Below are 17,818 nucleotides of genomic sequence, written 5' to 3'. Positions count from 1 at the left end.
CTCTGTCAATCATACCGCGGCCCTGAGGCGATGCGCCATCCTATTGGCTCCTCCCCTCCGCCTGTCTCCGCCTCTTTACGCCTATTGGCGGATCGCGGCCCCGCCCCGTCACGTGCGCTCCCGTCATGCCCCGCAAGCTGCCGTTCAGCGCCAAGCGGAAAAAGCAACAGCTCCGGGACCGGCGGGAGCGGAAACGGGGCGGTGAGGGGGGGGCTGGGGGCGCCGGGAGAGAGCACCGGGACCCCCGGGACTGTGGGAGAGGGAACCCCGGGGATGGGGGCTGGAAGCGCCGGTTTATGAGGGGAAAAAACCCCAGGGATGGCGGCTGGGAGCTCCGGGAGAGAGGGGAATGACGCCTGGGTGTGAGGGCTGGGATCTCCGGTTTAGGAGGTGAAAGACCCCCGGGAATGGGGGGAGAGACTCCCCGGGGATGGGAGGTGGGAGCCCTGGTTTGTGAAGGGAAAGACCCCCGGGAATGGGAGCTGGGAGCCCCGGTTTATGAGGGGAAAGACCCCTGAGGGTGGGGGCTGGGATCTTCGGATTATGAGGGGAAAGACCCCCGAGAATGAAGAGATAAATCCCCCCTGGATGGAGCCCGGGACCCCCTGACCCTCCACCCCTGGTGGCCGCAGATGCCCCGGCCGGGCCGGCCTCGGGCCCCGGCAGCCGCAGCGGGAGCCGCGAGCGGGGCGGCGATGGCCCCCGCGGAGACCCCCCCCCGGAGCCCCCCCGGCGCCACGACCCCGGCAGGTGAGGGGGGAAAAGAACGGGGGGGGGGCGGGGAGGGGAAACCCGGAGTGGATTTGGGCTGGGATTGGGAATGGGAGGGAAAATCCGGAGTGGATTTGGGCTGGGATTGGGAATGGGAGGGAAAATCCGGAGTGGGTTTGGGCAGGGATTGGGAAAAGGAGAAAACCCAGTCAGGATTTGGAATGGGAATTAACCTGAGAGAAAACCCGGGCTGGATTTGGGCTGGGATTGGGAATGGGAGGGAAATCCTGGACTGGATTTAGGGTGGGATTTAACCTGAGCAAAAACCCGGACTGGATTTGTGGGGGGGGATTAATGGGAGGGAAAACCCGGAGTGGATTTGGGCTGGGGATTAACCTGAGAGAAAACCCGGGCTGGATTTGGGATGGGATTAATGGGAGAGAAAACCTGCACTGGACTTGGGCTAGGATTGGGAATGGAAAAACACCTGGATTGGATTTAGAGTGAAATTGGGATTGGGGGAAACCTGGGCTGGATTTGGGCTGGGATTTAACGGGAGGGAAAACCCGGCCTGGATTGCAACTGGAACCCAGGTTTAAGGCAAAACCTGGCTTGGATTTCACTGGGAATCAAGGTTTAAGGCAAAACCCGGCCTGGATTTCACCGGGAATCCTGGCTGGAGGCAAAACCCGGCCTGGATTTCACTGGGAATCAACGTTTAAGGCAACACCCAGCCTGGATCCCGGGTGTCCAGGCCCAGAGTGGAGCCCGGCCGTGGGTGGGTGACCCCGGGGGGGGTCCGGCCGTGGGTGGGTGACCCCGGGGGGGGTCCGGCCGTGGGTGGGTGACCCCATGAGGGGGCTCTGGCCCCGGTGACCCCCCCCAGGTTCCGGCTGCAGCTGGGGGGGCCCCGGGCCGAGGCCCTGGAGCGGAGCCGGCGCCGGGCCCAGGAGGAGCTGCTGGAGCTGCTGCCCGAGAGCGCCCTGGAGCTGGATCCCGACAGCGTCTACGGGCCCGGTGAGGGGGCGGGGCCACTGGGGAGGGGAGGGGCTAATGGGAATGGGGAGTGGTCGCTGAGAAAGGGGAGTGGCCACCAGGAAAGGGGAGTGGCCACAGGGGCGTGTCCCTGCAAGGGACAAAGTGACCGCTGGCAGTGTCCAGTGTCCCCGGGAGGTGCCACCACCCCGAGGGTGACCCCGTGTCCCCTCCGTGTGTCCCCAGGGCTGGATTTCCCCCGGCGCCCGCCCTGGAGCTTTGGGATGAGCCCCGAGGAGCTGCGGGCGCGGGAGGAGGCGGCGTTTGGGGACTTCCTCAGGGCCCTGGGGGACAGCCCTGGGGACAGCCCTGGGGACAGCAGAGGGGACAGCCGGGGCCTGGCGCCCTTCGAGCACAACCTGGAGGTGACAGGGCCTGCGTTAGGGGGGGTTTGGGGACGTTTTTGGGGCATTAAGGGGGATTTTGGGGACATTTTTGGGGTTAGGTGGGGTTTGGGGACACTGGGGACAGGGAGGGGACAAGGGAGTGGGGGGGTTAAGGGGGGTTTTGGAGACATTTTGGGGGGTTAAGCGGGGTTTGGGGACATTGCAGGGGTTTGTGGACGCTGGGGACAGGGAGGGTGACATAGCAGGGGGGGGTCTGGGGACATTTTGAGAGGTTAAGGGGGGTTTGGGGACATGGGGTGAGTTAAGAGGATTTGGGGACGCTGGGGGGGTTAAGGGGGATTTGGGGACATTTTGGGGGGGTTATGGGGGGTTTGGGGACCCCGGGGACAGCCGGGGGGGGCGCAGGCCCAGCGGTGTCCCCGCGCTGTCCCCAGACGTGGCGGCAGCTGTGGCGCGTGCTGGAGATGTCCGACATCGTGCTGGTCATCGCCGACGCCCGGCACCCGGTGGGTGTCACCTGTGTGTCACTTGGGTGTCACCTGTGTCCTTGTGTGTCATCCGGTGACTGCCCTGTGTCCCCCCCCGTGTCCCCGTGTGTCATCTGTGTCACTTTTGTCACCTGTGTTTCCGTGTCACCTGTGTTCTCTGGGACTGCCCTGTGTCCTTGTGTCCCTGTGTCACCTGGGACTGTCCCTGTGTCTGTCCCCCTGACTGTCCCCCTGTGCCTTGTGTCCCCCAGGCCCTGGATGTCCCCTGTCCCCCTGAGTGTCCCCCTGTCCCCAAGCCCTGGGCATGCCCCCCTCTCTAGCTGTCCCCATGACTCTCCCTGTCTCTCTGTCACTGACTGTCCCCTTGGTGTCCCTCCATGGCTGTCTCTTGTCCCTGGGTGTCCCCCCATGTCTGTCTCTTGTCCCCATGTCCCCTGACTGTCCCCCTGTCCCCCCATGGCTGTCCCCATGTCCCCCTATGTCTGTCCCTTGTCCCCCTGTCCCCCTGACTGTCCCCATGTCCCCAGGCGCTGGGCGTGCCCCCGTCGCTGTGCGCCCCCGTCCCTTGTCCCTGGGTGTCCCCCCATGGCTGTCCCTTGTCCCCATGTCCCCTGACTGTCCCCCTGTCCCCCCATGGCTGTCCCCATGTCCCCCCATGTCTGTCCTTTGTCCCCCTGTCCCCCTGACTGTCCCCATGTCCCCAGGCGCTGGGCGTCCCCCTATCCCTGTGTGCCCACGTCCCTTGTCCCTGAGTGTCCCCCCATGGCTGTCCCTTGTCCCCTGGGTCCTCTCATCACTGTCCCTTGTCCCCTGACTGTCCCCCTGTCCCCAGGTGCTGGGCGTGCCCCCGTCCCTTGTCCCTGGGTCTCCCCCCATGACTGTCCCTTGTCCCTGGGTGTCCCCAGACCCTGAGTGTCCCCTTGGTGTCCCCTTGGTGTCCCCCCAGGCGCTGGGCGTGCCCCCATCCCTGTGCGCCCACGTCACGCAGCGCCTGGCCAAGGGTCTCATCCTCATCCTCAACAAGGTGGACCTGGCCCCGCCTCGGTGGCGCGTGGCCTGGAGCCACCTGCTGAGGGCTCGCTACAGCCCCGCCCGCGTGGTCCCGTTCAGCACCTGCCCCGGACCCCCCCCCGGCCCCGGTGAACTTCTGGGGTGAAACTGGGGGGGGTTTGGGATCGATATTGGGGGGTTTGGGATCCATACTGGGGGGCTTGGGGTCAATATTGGGGGATTTGGGGTCAATATTGGGGGATTTGGGGTCAATACTGGGGGGTTTGGGGTGAAACTGGGGGGGTTTGGGGTCGATATTGGGGGGTTTGGGGTGAAACTGGGGGTGTTTGGGGTCAATATGGGGGGTTTGGGATCCATACTGGGGGGCTTGGGGTCAATATTGGGGGGTTTGGGGTCGATATGGGGGGTTTGGGGTGAAACTGAGGGGGTTTGGGGTCGATATTAGGGGGTTTGGGGTTGATATTGGGGGGTTGGGATCGATACTGGGGAGTTTTGGGGTGAATTTAGGGGTTTTGGGGTCAATACTGTGGGGTTTGGAGTCGATATTGGGGGGTTTGGGGCCGATATTGGGGGGTTTAGGGTCGATATTGGGGGTTTGGGAGGATTTGGGGGGTTTTGGGATCGATATTGGGGGTTTGGGGGTCGATATTGGGGGCTTTGGGGTCGATATTGGGGAGATTTGGGTGAATTTGGGGGGTTTGGGGTGGAATTAGGGGGTTTGGGGGTTTTTAGGGGGTTTGAGGGTGGAAATTGGGGGGTTTTAAAGGGATTTGGGATGGAACCGGGGGGTTTTGTGGGGTTTGGGGTGGCATTGAGGAGGTTTGAGGTGACCCTGGGCTGGTTTTGGGGTCCCCAAGGCTGCAGGAGAAGGAGGGTCACCTTGGCAGTTTTTGGGGTCCCCAGGGCTGGTTTTGGGGTGATTTTTGCTGTTTTTTGGGTCCCCAGGACTGCAGAAGAGGCAGAAGAAGAGGGGGGGCGCTGGGGTCGCGGGGGGACCCCCACTGCTGCTGGAGGCCCGCGAGGAGATCGGGGGGGCCGGTGCCGGGGGAGGGGTCCTGGGGGGTTTGGGGGTTTGGGTCTGTGGGGAGGGGTCCTGGGGGGTTTGGGGGTTTGGGTCTGTGGGGAGGGGTCCTTGGGGGGTTTGGGTCTGTGGGGGAGGGGTCCTGGGGGGTTTTAGGGGGTTTGGGTCTGTGGGAGGGGTCCTGGGGGGTTTGGGTCTGTGGGGAGGGGTCCTGGGGGGTTTTAGGGGGTTTGGGTCTGTGGGGAGGGGTCCTGGGGGGTTTGGGGGTTTGGGTCTGTGGGGAGGGGTCCTGGGGGGTTTGGGTCTGTGGGGAGGGGTCCTGGGGGGTTTTAGGGGTTTGGGTCTGTGGGGAGGGGTCCTGGGGGGTTTGGGTCTGTGGGGAGGGGTCCTGGGGGGTTTTAGGGGGTTTGGGTCTGTGGGGAGGGGTCCTGGGGGGTTTGGGTCTGTGGGGGAGGGGTCCTGGGGGGTTTTAGGGGGTTTGGGTCTGTGGGGAGGGGTCCTGGGGGGTTGGGGTCTGTGGGGAGGGGTCGGGGGTTTGGGGGGTTTGGGTCTGTGGGGAGGGGTCCTGGGGGGGTTTGGGGGGTTTGGGTCTGTGGGGAGGGGTCCTGGGGGGGTTGGGGTCTGTGGGGAGGGGTCCGGGGGGTTTGGGGGGTTTGGGTCTGTGGGGAGGGGTCCTGGGGGTTTTGGGGGTTTGGGTCTGTGGGGAGGGGTCCTGGGGGGGTTTGGGTCTGTGGGGAGGGGTCCAGGGGGGGTTTGGGGGGGGTTTGGGTCTGTGGGGAGGGGTCCTGGGGGGGTTTGGGGGGTTTGGGTCTGTGGGGAGGGGTCCTGGGGGGGTTTTAGGGGGGTCAGCTCACTGGGGAGGGGTCCCCAGGGGTCTCGGGGGAGTTTGGGTCACCCATCCAGGCCCTGCCCGGGGTAGATCCTGCTTAACTTTGTATTGGGAGGGGTGAGACAAAAGGGGACTCTGGGGAAGGGGGTCCCTGTGTCCCCCCAGTATCCCCCCAGTTTCACCAGTCCCCCCAGTGTCTCCCAGTCCCTCCCCAGTATCCCCCAGTTCCTCCCAGTCCCTCCAAATCCCCTCCCAGTCCATCCCAGTCCCCCCCAGTACCCCCAGTAACTGTTCCGAGTGTCCCCAATCCCCTCCCAGTCCCCCCCAGTCCCTCCCAGTTTGCTCCTAGTCCATCCCAGTCCATCCCAGTTTACTCCCGGTTCCCTCCCAGTCCCGCCTAATCCCCTCTCAGTCCCTCCCAGTTTATCGCAGTCCATCTCAGTCCATTCAAGTTTATCCCAGTCCCTCCCAGTTCATTCCTAGTCCCTCCCAGTTTGGTCCTAGTCCCTCCCAGTCCATCCCAGTTCATTCCCAGTCCCCCCCAGTCCCCCCCAGTGCCCCCAGTATCCCCCGTGTCTCTCCCAGTTGACCTGAGCAGCTGGCGGGCGCGGCTGGAGCGGGCGGAGCAGCGCCCCGAGGATGATGAGGATGATGAGGATGAGGAGGAGGAGGAGCCCCTGGGAGGGGATGAAGAGGAGGAGGAGGGGGCGGGGCCTGGGGGCGTGGCCCCGCCCCGGCAGTGGGAGCGCTACCGGCACGGCGTGCTGACCCTGGGCTGCGTGGGTGAGGGGCGGGGCCAGAGGGGTTGTGGTCACTGGGGGCGTGGTTATTAGGAGTGGTTGTTGAGGTGGTCAGTGGGTGTGGTCACTGGGGGTGTTGTTAGTGGGGTGTGGCCACTGTGGGTGTGGTTTCTGTGGGCGTGGCTCGCTGTGGGTCTGGCTTATGGGGCTATAGCTCACAGTGGGTGTGGTCACTGGGGGTGTGGTTTATGTGGGTGTGGCTCACTATGGCTGTGGTTTCAATGGGTGTGGCTCACTGGGTGTGGTTTATGTGGGTGTGGCTCACTGTGGGTGTGGTTTATGTGGGTGTAGCTTACTATGGGTGTGGTTATGTGGGCGTGGCTCACCGTGGGTGTGGTTTATGTGGCTGTAACTCACTGTGGGTGTGGCTCACTATGGGTATGGTTTCAATGGGCGTGGCTCAGTGTGGGTGTGGTTTATGTGGGGGTAGCTCACTGGGTGTGGTTTATGTGGCTGTAACTTGCTGTGGGTGTGGCTCACTGTGGGTGTGGTTTATGTGGGCGTGGCTCAATGGGTGTGGTTTATGTGGCTGTAACTCACTGTGGGCATGGTTTCAATGGGCGTGGCTCAGTGTGGGTGTAGTTTATGTGGGTGTAGCTCACTGTGGGTGTGGTTTATGTGGGTGTAGCTCACTGTGGGTGTGGTTTATGTGGGCGTGGCTCACTGGGTGTGGTTTCAATGGGCGTGGCTCACTGTGGGTGTGGTTTATGTGGGTGTAGCTCACTGGGTGTGGTTTCAATGGGTGTGGCTCACTGCGGGTGTGGTTTATGTGGCTGTAACTCACTGTGGGCGTGGTTTAGGTGGGTGTGGCTCACTGTGGGTGTGGTTTGTGTGGCTGTAACTCACTGTGGGTGTGGCTCACTGTGGGTGTGGCTTATGTGGCTGTAACTCACTGTGGGCGTGGCTTACATGGGCGTGGCTCACCCAGCACTCTGGCCCCGCCCAGGGCTGCCCAACGCAGGTAAATCGTCGGTGCTGAACGCGGTGCTGGGCCGCAGCGCAGTGGGTGTGTCCCGCGCCCCCGGCCGCACCCGCTACTTCCAGACGCATTTCCTGACGGCCCAGGTGCGGCTCTGCGACTGCCCCGGCCTCGTGTTCCCCTCCCGGGCCCCGCCTGAGCTGCAGGTGAGAGCTGAACACCCTCAGGTGGGACCCCAACCCATCCCAACCCTGCCAGGTGTGACCCCAAAGCCCCCCAGGTGTGACCCCAAATCCCCCAGGTGTGACCCCAAACCCCCCAGGTGTGACCCTAACGCCCCCAGGTGTGACCCCAAACCCCCCAGGTGTGACCCAAACCCTGCCAGGTGTGACCCCAAACCCCCCAGGTGTGACCCCAACCCCCCCAGGTGTGACCCTAACGCCCCCAGGTGTGACCCCAAACCCCCCAGGTGTGACCCAAACCCTGCCAGGTGTGACCCCAAACCCCCCAGGTGTGACCCCAAACCCTGCCAGGTGTGACCCCAAACCCTGCCAGGTGTGACCCCAACCCTGCCAGGTGTGACCCCAACCCCCAGGTGTGACCCCAACCCCCCAGGTGTGACCCAAACCCTGCCAGGTGTGACCCCAAAGCCCCCCAGGTGTGACCCCAAACCCCCCAGGTGTGACCCAAACCCTGCCAGGTCTGTTCCCAATTCCATTTCCCCCCAGGTCCTGGCAGGGCTGTACCCCAATCCTGTACCGCATTGTTTCACCCCATTATTCTCTCTCACAGGTCCTGGCAGGGCTGTACCCCATTGTTTCACCCCATTGTTTCTCTCTTCACAGGTCCTGGCAGGGCTGTACCCCATTGTTTTTCTCTTCACAGGTCCTGGCAGGGCTGTACCCCAATCCTGTACCCCATTGTTTCACCCCATTATCTCCTCTCACAGGTCCTGGCAGGGCTGTACCCCATTGTTTCACCCCATTATCTCTCACAGGTCCTGGCAGGGGTGTACCCTGTTGTCTGTCTGTCCCCACAGGTCCTGGCAGGGCTGTACCCCGTTATTTTACCCCATTATTTTTTCTCACAGGTCCTGGCAGGGCTGTACCCCATTATTTCCTGTTTTAGGTCCTGGCAGGGCTGTGCCCCGTTATTTTACCCCATTATTCTCTCTCACAGGTCCTGGCAGGGCTGTACCCCATTGTTTCTCTCCTCACAGGTCCTGGCAGGGCTGTACCCCATTGTTTCACCCCATTATTCTCTCTCACAGGTCCTGGCAGGGCTGTACCCCATTGTTTCTCTCCTCACAGGTCCTGGCAGGGCTGTACCCCGTTATTTCACCCCATTATTCTCTCTCACAGGTCCTGGCAGGGGTGTACCCCATAGCCCAGCTGCAGGACCCCTATTCTGCCGTGGGGTTTTTGGGGTCCCGCCTGGCCCTGCCCCCCCTGCTGCAGCTGCGCCCTCCAAACGGCCCCGGCTGGACGGCCTGGGAGCTCTGCGAAGGTGGGGAACCTTCCGGAACCTTCCGGAACCTTCCGGAACCTTCCGGGACACCCGGGAATGTTCTGGGCTTTGAGGGAAATTCGGGGATTTTGGTGCAATTTGGGCTTTTTGAGGGGTTCGGGGGCATTTTTGGGGCTTTTCCGGGCATTTCAGAAGACAGGATTTAGCGGGGTTTGGGATGATTTTTGGGGTTTTTTCTGCGATTTTGGGACATTTTTAGGGTGATTTTTAGGCTATTTTTTCTTTTGCTATTTTGAGCGGTTTTGGGATGATTTTTGGGGTGTTTCTCTTGCTTTTTGGGACATTTTTGGGGTGGTTTTTGGGATGATTCTCCTGCCATTTTATGACCATTTTTGGGGTATTTTTGGTGTGTTTCTTGTGCTATTTTAGGGTGATTTTTGGGGTGTTTCCCCAGCCATTTTGTGACCATTTTGGGGATATTTTTGGGACATTTCTCCTGCCATTTTCTGACCATTTTTGGGTGGTTTTGGGGTATTTCTGGGGTGTTTCCCCAGCCATTTTGTGACCATTTTTGAGGTGTTTCTTGGGCTATTTTAGGGTGATTTTTGGGACATTTCCCCAGCCATTTTCTGACCGTTTTTTGGGATATTTTCTGACCGTTTTTTGGGATATTTTTGGGACGTTTCCTCTGCCATTTTGTGACCATTTTTTGGGATATTTTCTGACCATTTTTTGGGATATTTTTGGGACGTTTCCCCAGCCATTTTCTGACCGTTTTTCGGGATATTTTCTGACCGTTTCTTGGGATATTTTTGGGACATTTCCCCAGCCATTTTCAGACCGTTTTTTGGGATATTTTCTGACCGTTTTTTTGGGATATTTTCTGACCGTTTTTTGGGATATTTTCTGACCATTTTTTGGGATATTTTTGGGACATTTCCCCTGCCGTTTCCTGACCGTTTTCTGGGTGTTTTCCCCCAGCCTGGGCAGAGCAGAGAGGCTACAAGACGGCTCGGGCGGCTCGGAACGACGTGGCCAGGGCGGCCAACGGGCTCCTGAGGATGGCGGCCGAGGGCAGGATCAGGCTGTGCCTGAGACCCCCGGGCTATTCCCTGCAGAAAGGTACCAAAAACACCCAAAACCACCCAAAAATATCCAAAATTGGGGATTTGGGACCCAAAAATATCCAAAATTGGGGATTTGGGGCAGTTCTGGGGCATTTGGGGCAGTTTTGGGGGGATTTGGGACCCAATAAAACCCCAAAATCTGGGATTCTCGACCTCAAAGAATGCCAAAATCGGGGTGTTTGGGACAAATTTATTACCCAAAAAAAAAAATCGAAAAATAAGGGATTTGGGACCCAAAAATATCCAAAGTTGAGGATTTGGGACCCAAAAACGTCCAAATTAGGGATTTAGGGCCCAAAAAAATTGGAACCCGAAAATATCCAAAATTGGGATTTGGGGATCTGAAATTGGGGATTTGGGGGAGATTTGGGGGATTTGGGGAAGTTTTGGTACCCAAAAAACTCCAAAATTGGGGATTGAGGATCTGAAATTGGGGATTTGGGGCAGTTCTGGGAGGATTTGGGACCCAAAAAAACCCAAAATTGGGGATTTTGGGGTGAATTTGGGGCATTTTGGGTCCTTTTCTTTGGGGTTTCTTTGGGTCTCGGTCCCTCCTGGGCTGGCCCCGCCCCCTTTGCCCCTCCCCCGTTGGCCCCGCCCCTGACCCCGCCCCCGCCCCTCCCCCAGAGCACTGGGAGCTCCACCCCGACACCGCGGCCATGGTGGCCATGACAGGGGGCGGGGCCACCGCCCCTCCCCCACCCGGCACCGCCTCCAGCTCCGAGGACAACGAGGGGGAGGAGCCAGAGGAGGCCACGCCCCCTCCCAGCCCCGCCCCCAACCCCTTCGCGCTGCTGGGGGAGGACGAGTGCTGAGCCACGCCCCCTTTCGGGGGAGGAGCCAATCGGAGCGCGCGGATTAGCATACGGCCACATATGGAATAAAGGGTTTATTTCTGCAGAGCTGATTGGCTGGTGCTGGCGAGGCGGCGACCAATCAGAGCGCGGGGGTGGGGCCTGGGGAGTGAGGTCATTGTTAGGCCACGCCCATTGCCTTACATGGATTTGGCTTCAACCAACATAGCCCCACCCACACTCCCTTATTTGGGTTTAGCCCCGCCCACATTTCCTTGTTCGGATTTAGCCCCGCCTACCTTCCCTTACTTGGATGTTGCCCCGCCCACATTCCCTTGTTTGCATGTAGCCACACCCACATTCCCTTATAAGGAGGACTTAGCCACACCCACTTTGCCATATTTAAATTTGGCTTTACCCCGCTTTAGACCACGCCCACATTTCCATATTTAAATTTGACCCTGCCCCTTTTCTCACCCATGCCCGGCCCCCCACTGACCCGTGGGCGTGTCCTGTTGGGGTGGGCGTGGCCGGGGTGGGCGTGGCTCAGGCGGGCACAGGAAGCGGCGCAGGCGGCCGCAGGTGAGGCAGCGCTGGAGGAGGCAGGGCTGGCCACGCCCTGGGGTGGAGCAGGGGGCGGGGTCAGCCACGGCCACGCCCCAAATGCTTCGACTATGGCACCAAAAAAACCCAAAAATCCCCCCAAAAATCCTCCCAAAACCGCCCAAAATCCGCCCCAAAATCTCTCCCAAAAATCCCCAAAACCCCCCAAAATTCTCAAAACTAAAATGTCCCCAAATCCCCCCAAAAATCACAAAACCCCCCTAAAATCTCCCTCGAAAATTCCAAAATCCCCCCAATTCCACCCAAATCACCTCAAAATTCCCCAAAACCCCACAAAACCCCTCAAAAACCTCCAGATTCTCCCAAAAATTCACCTCAAAATCCCAAAATCCCCCAAAAACCGCACAAATCTTCCCAAAATCCCCAGGAATTCTCCCAAAACCACCCCCAATCCCCCAATATCCCCCAATACCTGCCCAAAAATCCCCAAATCCCCCTAAAACCCCACAATCCTCCCAAATCCTCCCAAATTTCCACCAAAATCCTAAATCCCTCCAAACCCCCACAAATCCCCCCAAAATCATGCCGGAAATCCCCCAAATTCCCCCCAAAATGCCCAAAAAATCCCCCAAAATTCCCCCCAAAAATTCAAAAAAATCCCAAATCCCCCCAAAAATCTCCAAATCCCGTCCATAAATTCCTCCAAAATGCACGCAAAAATCAAACACAGATTTTCCCCCAAACGCCCCAAATCCTCCCCAAAATCCCCCGGGAAATTCCCAGAAATGCCCCAAACTTTCCCCCAATCCCCTCAGGAATCCCCGGAATCGCCGGAATCGCCGGATTTGCCCCAAATTTCACCTCGGAGCCGCACTTGGCTCCCGGCGCCCGGCGCCTGCAGCGAGCAGCAGCGGCGGCACAGGCGGCGCTTGACGGAGGGAGCCCTGGAATTGGCAAAAATCGCCCAAAATTCACCCAAAATCACCCAAAAGTAACCCAAAATATCAACACAAAATACCCCAAAATATCGACACAAAATAACCCAAAATTAACCCAAAATTGACCCAAAATATCGACACAAAATACCCCAAAAGATTGACACAAAATAACCCAAAATATTGAGACAAAATAACCCAAAATCACCCAAAATTAACCCAAAATTAACCCAAAATTGACCCAAAATATCGACACAAAATAACCCAAAATATTGACACAAAATAACCCAAAGTATTGACACAAAATAACCCAAAATATTGACACAAAATAACCCAAAATTAACCCAAAATTGACCCAAAATATCGACACAAAATAACCCAAAATCTATCCCAAAAATAACCCAAAATATCGACACAAAATAACCCAAAATATTGACACAAAATACCCCAAAATATTGAGACAAAATAACCCAAAATCACCCAAAATTAACCCAAAATTAACCCAAAATATCGACACAAAATAACCCAAAATATTGACACAAAATACCCCAAAATTAACCCAAAATTAACCCAAAATATCAATACAAAATAACCGGAAATCAGCCAAAAGAACCCAAAATACCCCAAAATGTCGACACAAATTAACCCAAAATATCAACAGAAAGTAACCCAAAATCTAACCCAAAATGAGCACAAAATACCCCAAAATATCAACACAAAATTAACACAAAATAACCCAGAGGCGGCACTTGATTGAGGGAGCCCTAAAATCAACGAAAATGACAAAAAAATAACTGAAAATAACCCCCAAAAATCCCCCGAATATCCCGCCAAAAAACCCTAAAAATTCCCCCAAAAATCCCCCCAAAATCCCCACAAAATTCCCCCAAATCTCCCCCAAAAATCCCCCCAAAAAATCCCCCAAAAGTTCCCCAACCCCCCCCAAAATCCCCCAAAACCCCCAATCGCCCCCCAAAAAATTCACCAAAATTCCCCAAAAAATTCCCCAAAATTGCCCCAAAATCCCCCATCTCCCAAAATTCCCCCCAAAATTCCCCCCAATATCCCCCAAAAAACCCCCAAAATTCTCCGAAAATCCTCCCAAAAATCCCCCAAAAGACCCAATCTCCCCCCAAAACAATTCCCCAAATTCACCAAAAATTCCCCCAAAAAACCTTAAAAATTCCCCAAAATTCCCCCAAAAATCCCCACAAAATTCCCCATCTCCCAAAATTCCCCCAAAATTCCCCCCAATATCCCCCCCAAAACACCCCAAAATTCCCTGAAAATCCTCCCAAAATCCCCAAAAAATTCCCCAAAACCCCCAAAATTCCCCCCAAATTCCCTCGAAAATCGCCCCAAATAGCCCCCAAAAAACCCCAATCCCCCCCAAAAAAATTCCCCAAAATTCCCCCCAAAATTCCCCCAATATCCCCTCAAAAAACCTGAAAAATCCCCACGAATTCCCCCAATACCCCCCAAAATCCCCCCAATTTCCCCAAAAAATTCCCCAAAACCCCCTAAAAATCCCCCCAAAAATCCCCTGAAAATCCCCCAAAAACCCCCAATTTCCCCCCCAAAACAGTTCCCCAAATTCCCCAATCTCCCCCCAAGAAATCCCCCCAAAATCCCCCAAATCCCCCCTAAAAATCCCCCCAAATATCCCCCGAAAAACCCCAATCCCGCCCCCAAAAAAATTCCCCAAAACCCCCAAAAATCCCCCCAATATCCCCGAAAATTCCCCAAAATTCCCCCCAAAATTCCCCCAATATCCGCTCAAAAAACCCGAAAAATCCCCACGAATTCCCCAAAAATCCCCCCAAAAAATCCCACAAAACCCCCAATCCCCCCAGCAAAATCCCCCCAATTTCCCCAAAAAATTCCCCAAAAGCCCCAAAAATCCTCCCAAAATTCCCCCAAAATCCCCCCCTAAAAATCCCCCCCAAAATCCCCTAAAAATCCCCCAAATTCCCCAATCTCCCCCCCAAGAAATCCCCAAAATCCCCAAATTCCCCCTAAAAATCCCCCCGAATATCCCCCAAAAAACCCCAATCCCCCCCCAAAAAAATTCCCCAAAATCCCCCCAAAATCCCCCCTAAAAATCCCTCGAAATTCCCCAAAAATGCCCCCAAAATTCCCCCAAAATCTCCCCAAAATTCCCCCAAAATCTCCCCAAAATTCCCCCAAAATCACCCCCAAATTCCCCAAAAATGCCCCCCAAAAATTCCCCAAAAATCCCCCCAAACATCCCCCCCAAAAAATCCCACAAAACCCCCAATCCCCCCCCCAAAAAAAATCCCCAAAATCCCCCAAAATTCCCTCCAAAAATCCCCCCAATTTCCCCCAAAATCCCCCCAATTTCCCCAAAATTCCCCAAAATTCCCCAAAATTCCCCAAAATTCCCCCAGAATGCCCCAAATCCCGGCTCACAGTCGCAGCACGAGGCGCCGCGCGGCCGCGCGTTGGGTGCGGAGCAGGAACCGCGAGAGCCCCGGGGAGAGGGGCAGGGACCAGTGAGCGGCCTGGGGAGATTTGGGGTGAAAATCGGGGATTTGGGGCAAATCCGGGGATTTTGGGGGAATTTAGCGCGTTTTTTAGGGGACTTTTAAGGGGATTTTTTTAGGGGATTTTTTGGGATTTTTTGGGTGGTTTCGGGGGTTTTTGGGTGATTTTTTGGGGGGGTTCTTGGAGTGGTTTTGGGGGTTTTTGGAGGGTTTTGGGATTTTGGGGAATTTTGGGGGTTTTAGGGATTTTGGGGGATTTTTTAGGATTTTTTGGGGAGATTTTAAGAGATTCTTTTTAGGAGTTGTGGAGAAGATTTGGGGATTTTTTGGGGATTTTTTGGGGATTTTTTGGGGCAGTTTTGGGGCAGCTGCAGCCGGAACCGCGAGAGCCCCGGGGAGAGGGGCAGGGACCAGTGAGCGGCCTGGGGAGATTTGGGGTGAAAATCGGGGATTTTGGGCAAATCCGGGGAATTTGGGGATTTTAGGGCGTTTTTAAGGGGATTTTAGGGGATTTTTTGGGATTTTTTAGGATTTTTTGGGGGATTTTTGGGGGGATTTTTGGGGTAGTTTTGGGGGTTTTCGGAGGGTTTTGGGATTTTGGGGAATTTTGGGGGTTTGCAGGATTTTTGGGGGATTTTTTTTTCCGGGGGTTTGGGGATTTTTAGGATTTTTGGGGTGGTTTTGGGGAGATTTTAAGAGATTTTTTTTAGGAGTTGTGGAGGAGATTTGGGGATTTTGGGAAATTTTGGGGGTTTTGGGGATTTTTTGGGGGGCATTTATGATTTTTTGGGGATTTTTGGCTGGTTTTGGGGGTTTTTGGAGGGTTTTGAGATTTTGGGGAATTTTTGGGGTTTTAGGGCTTTTTTGGGGATTTTTTGGGGATTATTTAGGATTTTTTGGGGGATTTTTTGGGTGGTTTGGGGGAATTTTGGGGGATTTTTTGGGGGGATTTTTGGAGGGTTTTGGGATTTTGGGGAATTTGGGGAAATTTTGGGGATTTTAGGGCGTTTTTTAGGGCATTTTTGGGGGATTTTTGGGGGGATTTTAAGAGATTTTTTTTGGTGGTTTGGGGGGAGTTTTGGGGAATTTTTGGGGTTGTTTTAGGGGTTTAAGGAAAATTTTGGGGAATTTTTGGGGTTTTTTTGGGATTTTTTGGAGGGGGAGCTTTTTGAGGGATTTTTGGGGATTTTTTTTTGTTGGTTTTGGGGGATTTGTTGGGGACTTTTGGGAATTTTTGGGTTTTGGGGATTTTGGGGGTTGGGAGTGTAGGGGGAGTTTTGGGGATTTTGGGGATTTTTTTAGGAAATTTTGGGGGGATTTTTGGGTGGGGTTTTTTTTGAGATTTTTGAGGGGATTTGAGGATTTTTTTAGGATCTTTTGGGAGTTTTGGAGATTTCTTGGGGTTTGGGGGGGATTTTGAGGGATTTGGGGGATTTTTTGGGGGAGTTTCGGGGTTTTTGGGGCTCAAACCCCTCCCCAAACCTCCCCGGCCCCGGGAACCCCCAAAATCCCCAAATTTTCCCCAAATTTTCCCCAAATTCCCCACCTGGAACAGGAAGTTCAGCCGCTGCAGCGCCTCCCGGTCCTTCACGGGCGCCGCCATCTTCCCGCTGGCCCCGCCCCTCGTGGGCGTGACCGCGGCTCCTCATTGGTCAGCGCCTCAGCGGCGTGGGCGTGGCCTCGTCGTGGCGTTACGTCACTTCCGGAGTTTGGGGGGACATTTTTGGGGACCCCCTGTGGGGAATTTGTGCCCAAAATCCCAAAATTCCCCAAAATTCCCCAAATTATCCCGAATTAATCCAAAGTTATCCCAAAATTCCCCAAAATTCCCCAAATTATCCCGAATTAATCCAAAATTATCCCAAAATTTCTCCAAAATTCCCCAAATTATCCCGAATTAATCCAAACTTATCCCAAATTTATCCCAAAATTTTCCTAAATTATTCCAAAATTATCCCCAAAGTTTTTCCAATTCGTCCCAAATCATCCCCAAATGATCCCTAAATTCCCAAATTATCCCAAATTATTCCTAAATTATCCCAAATTTTCCACATTCCCCAATTATCCCCAAATTATGCCCAAATTATCCCCAAAATCCCAAATTATCCCAAATTATTCCCAAATTTTCTATTTATCCCCAAATTATCCCCAGATTATTCCCAAATTAGCCGTAAATGCTCCCAAATGATCCCAAATTATCCGAATTTCTCCCAAATTATCTCCAAATTCTCCCAAATTCCCCCTCCTGTCCCTTTGTCCCCCCCCCGTCCCCAAATTCCCGAATTATTCCCGAAACTCCTCAGCGATTCCCCCAAAATTTCCCCGAAATCCACAAAAAAAAATGAAATAAAAATCCCCAAAAATTCCCCCGCCCCGTGTCCGTGTGTCCCGCGTCCCTCTGTGCCCGCATTGCGATGTCACCCTCGTGTCCCTCTGTCCCTCCCCGTGTCCCTCTGTCCCTCCGTGTCCCCGTTCCCCACATTCCGGGGCCACCCCGCGTCCCCTCCGTGTCCCCGCATTCCGATGTCGCTCCGTGTCACCCTCGTGTCCCCTCCCCGTGTCCCCGTCGGTGTCACCCTCGTGTCCCCGTGTCCCCTCCCCGTGTCACCCTCGTGTCCCGGTGTTTGTGTCGCTCCTGTCCCCTCCCTGTCCCCATCGGTGCCACCCCCTGTCCCCTCCCCTGTCCCCGCCCATTTCCTGTTGTCCCCTCCCTGTCCCCGTGTCCCCTCCCCGTGTCACCCTCGTGTCCCCGTGTTTGTGTCGCTCCTGTCCCCTCCCTGTCCCCGCCTCTCTCCTGCTGTCCCCTCCCCTGTCCCCATCGGTGCCGCCCCTGTCCCCGCCCATTTCCTGTTGTCCCCATCTCTGTCCCCACCTCTGTCCCCATCTCTGTCCCCTCGATGTCCCCGTCCGTGCCCCCCCAGCGCGGTCCCCTGGCCCTGCTGGCCGCGGCCACCTCGTGTCCCTGTGCAGGTGTCCCCTCCTGTCCCCTCCCCTGTCCCCGCCTATTTCCTGTTGTCCCCAACTCTGTCCCATCTCTGTCCCCTCCCCTGTCCTCAGCTCTGTCCCTGCTGTCCCCTCCCTGTCCCCTCCTGTCCCCATCGGTGCCACCCCCGTACCCAGCGGTGCCACCCCCTGTCCCCTCCCCTGTCCCCGCCCATTTCCTGTTGTCCCGAGCTCTGTCCCCTCCCTGTCCCCTCCCCGTGTCACCCTCGTGTCCCGGTGTTTGTGTCGCTCCTGTCCCCTCCCTGTCCCCGCCCATTTCCTGT

At 56.1% G+C, this 17,818-nt stretch overlaps 2 protein-coding genes across 2 annotated transcripts; one reads left to right on the top strand and one right to left on the bottom strand.

The window, feature by feature from the left end:
- Positions 1 to 108: 108 nt before the first annotated feature.
- On the top strand, positions 109 to 10,651 carry LOC115915878 (guanine nucleotide-binding protein-like 1). Its single transcript, XM_030969588.1, has 12 exons — positions 109 to 201; positions 633 to 750; positions 1,598 to 1,728; positions 1,933 to 2,111; positions 2,528 to 2,599; positions 3,528 to 3,720; positions 4,538 to 4,630; positions 6,028 to 6,225; positions 7,189 to 7,367; positions 8,523 to 8,667; positions 9,610 to 9,750; positions 10,383 to 10,651. The coding sequence occupies exons 1-12, from the start codon at positions 126 to 128 to the stop codon at positions 10,568 to 10,570; spliced, it is 1,713 nt and encodes a 570-aa protein (XP_030825448.1). The 5' UTR covers positions 109 to 125; the 3' UTR covers positions 10,571 to 10,651.
- On the bottom strand, positions 10,390 to 16,305 carry LOC115915882 (ribonuclease P protein subunit p21-like). Its single transcript, XM_030969593.1, has 5 exons — positions 16,099 to 16,305; positions 14,479 to 14,570; positions 11,975 to 12,057; positions 11,049 to 11,168; positions 10,390 to 10,711 (listed from the first exon to the last, which is right to left on the bottom strand). Exons 1-5 carry the CDS (start codon positions 16,153 to 16,155, stop codon positions 10,692 to 10,694), a joined length of 372 nt encoding a protein of 123 aa, XP_030825453.1. The 5' UTR covers positions 16,156 to 16,305; the 3' UTR covers positions 10,390 to 10,691.
- Positions 16,306 to 17,818: the final 1,513 nt, after the last annotated feature.

This window comes from Camarhynchus parvulus, unplaced genomic scaffold, assembly GCF_901933205.1.
Source record: "Camarhynchus parvulus unplaced genomic scaffold, STF_HiC, whole genome shotgun sequence".
Lineage (NCBI taxonomy): Eukaryota > Metazoa > Chordata > Aves > Passeriformes > Thraupidae > Camarhynchus > Camarhynchus parvulus.
The sequence above is the reverse complement of the archived record's forward strand: the minus strand, read 5'-3'. Positions and strand labels throughout refer to the sequence as shown.

Bases quoted from the DNA above. Each gene is read 5' to 3' on its own strand.
- LOC115915878 (XM_030969588.1), top strand. From the start codon at position 126: ATGCCCCGCAAGCTGCCGTTCAGCGCCAAGCGGAAAAAGCAACAGCTC. The intron at 751-1,597 runs GTGAGGGGGGAA...GACCCCCCCCAG, and splicing joins CGGCGCCACGACCCCGGCAG to GTTCCGGCTGCAGCTGGGGG. The intron at 9,751-10,382 runs GTACCAAAAACA...CCCCTCCCCCAG, and splicing joins GGGCTATTCCCTGCAGAAAG to AGCACTGGGAGCTCCACCCC.
- LOC115915882 (XM_030969593.1), bottom strand. From the start codon at position 16,155: ATGGCGGCGCCCGTGAAGGACCGGGAGGCGCTGCAGCGGCTGAACTTC. The intron at 14,571-16,098 runs GTGGGGAATTTG...AAATCTCCCCAG, and splicing joins GGCTGAACTTCCTGTTCCAG to GCCGCTCACTGGTCCCTGCC. The intron at 12,058-14,478 runs GTGAGCCGGGAT...TGCCAATTCCAG, and splicing joins CGGCGCCTCGTGCTGCGACT to GGCTCCCTCCGTCAAGCGCC.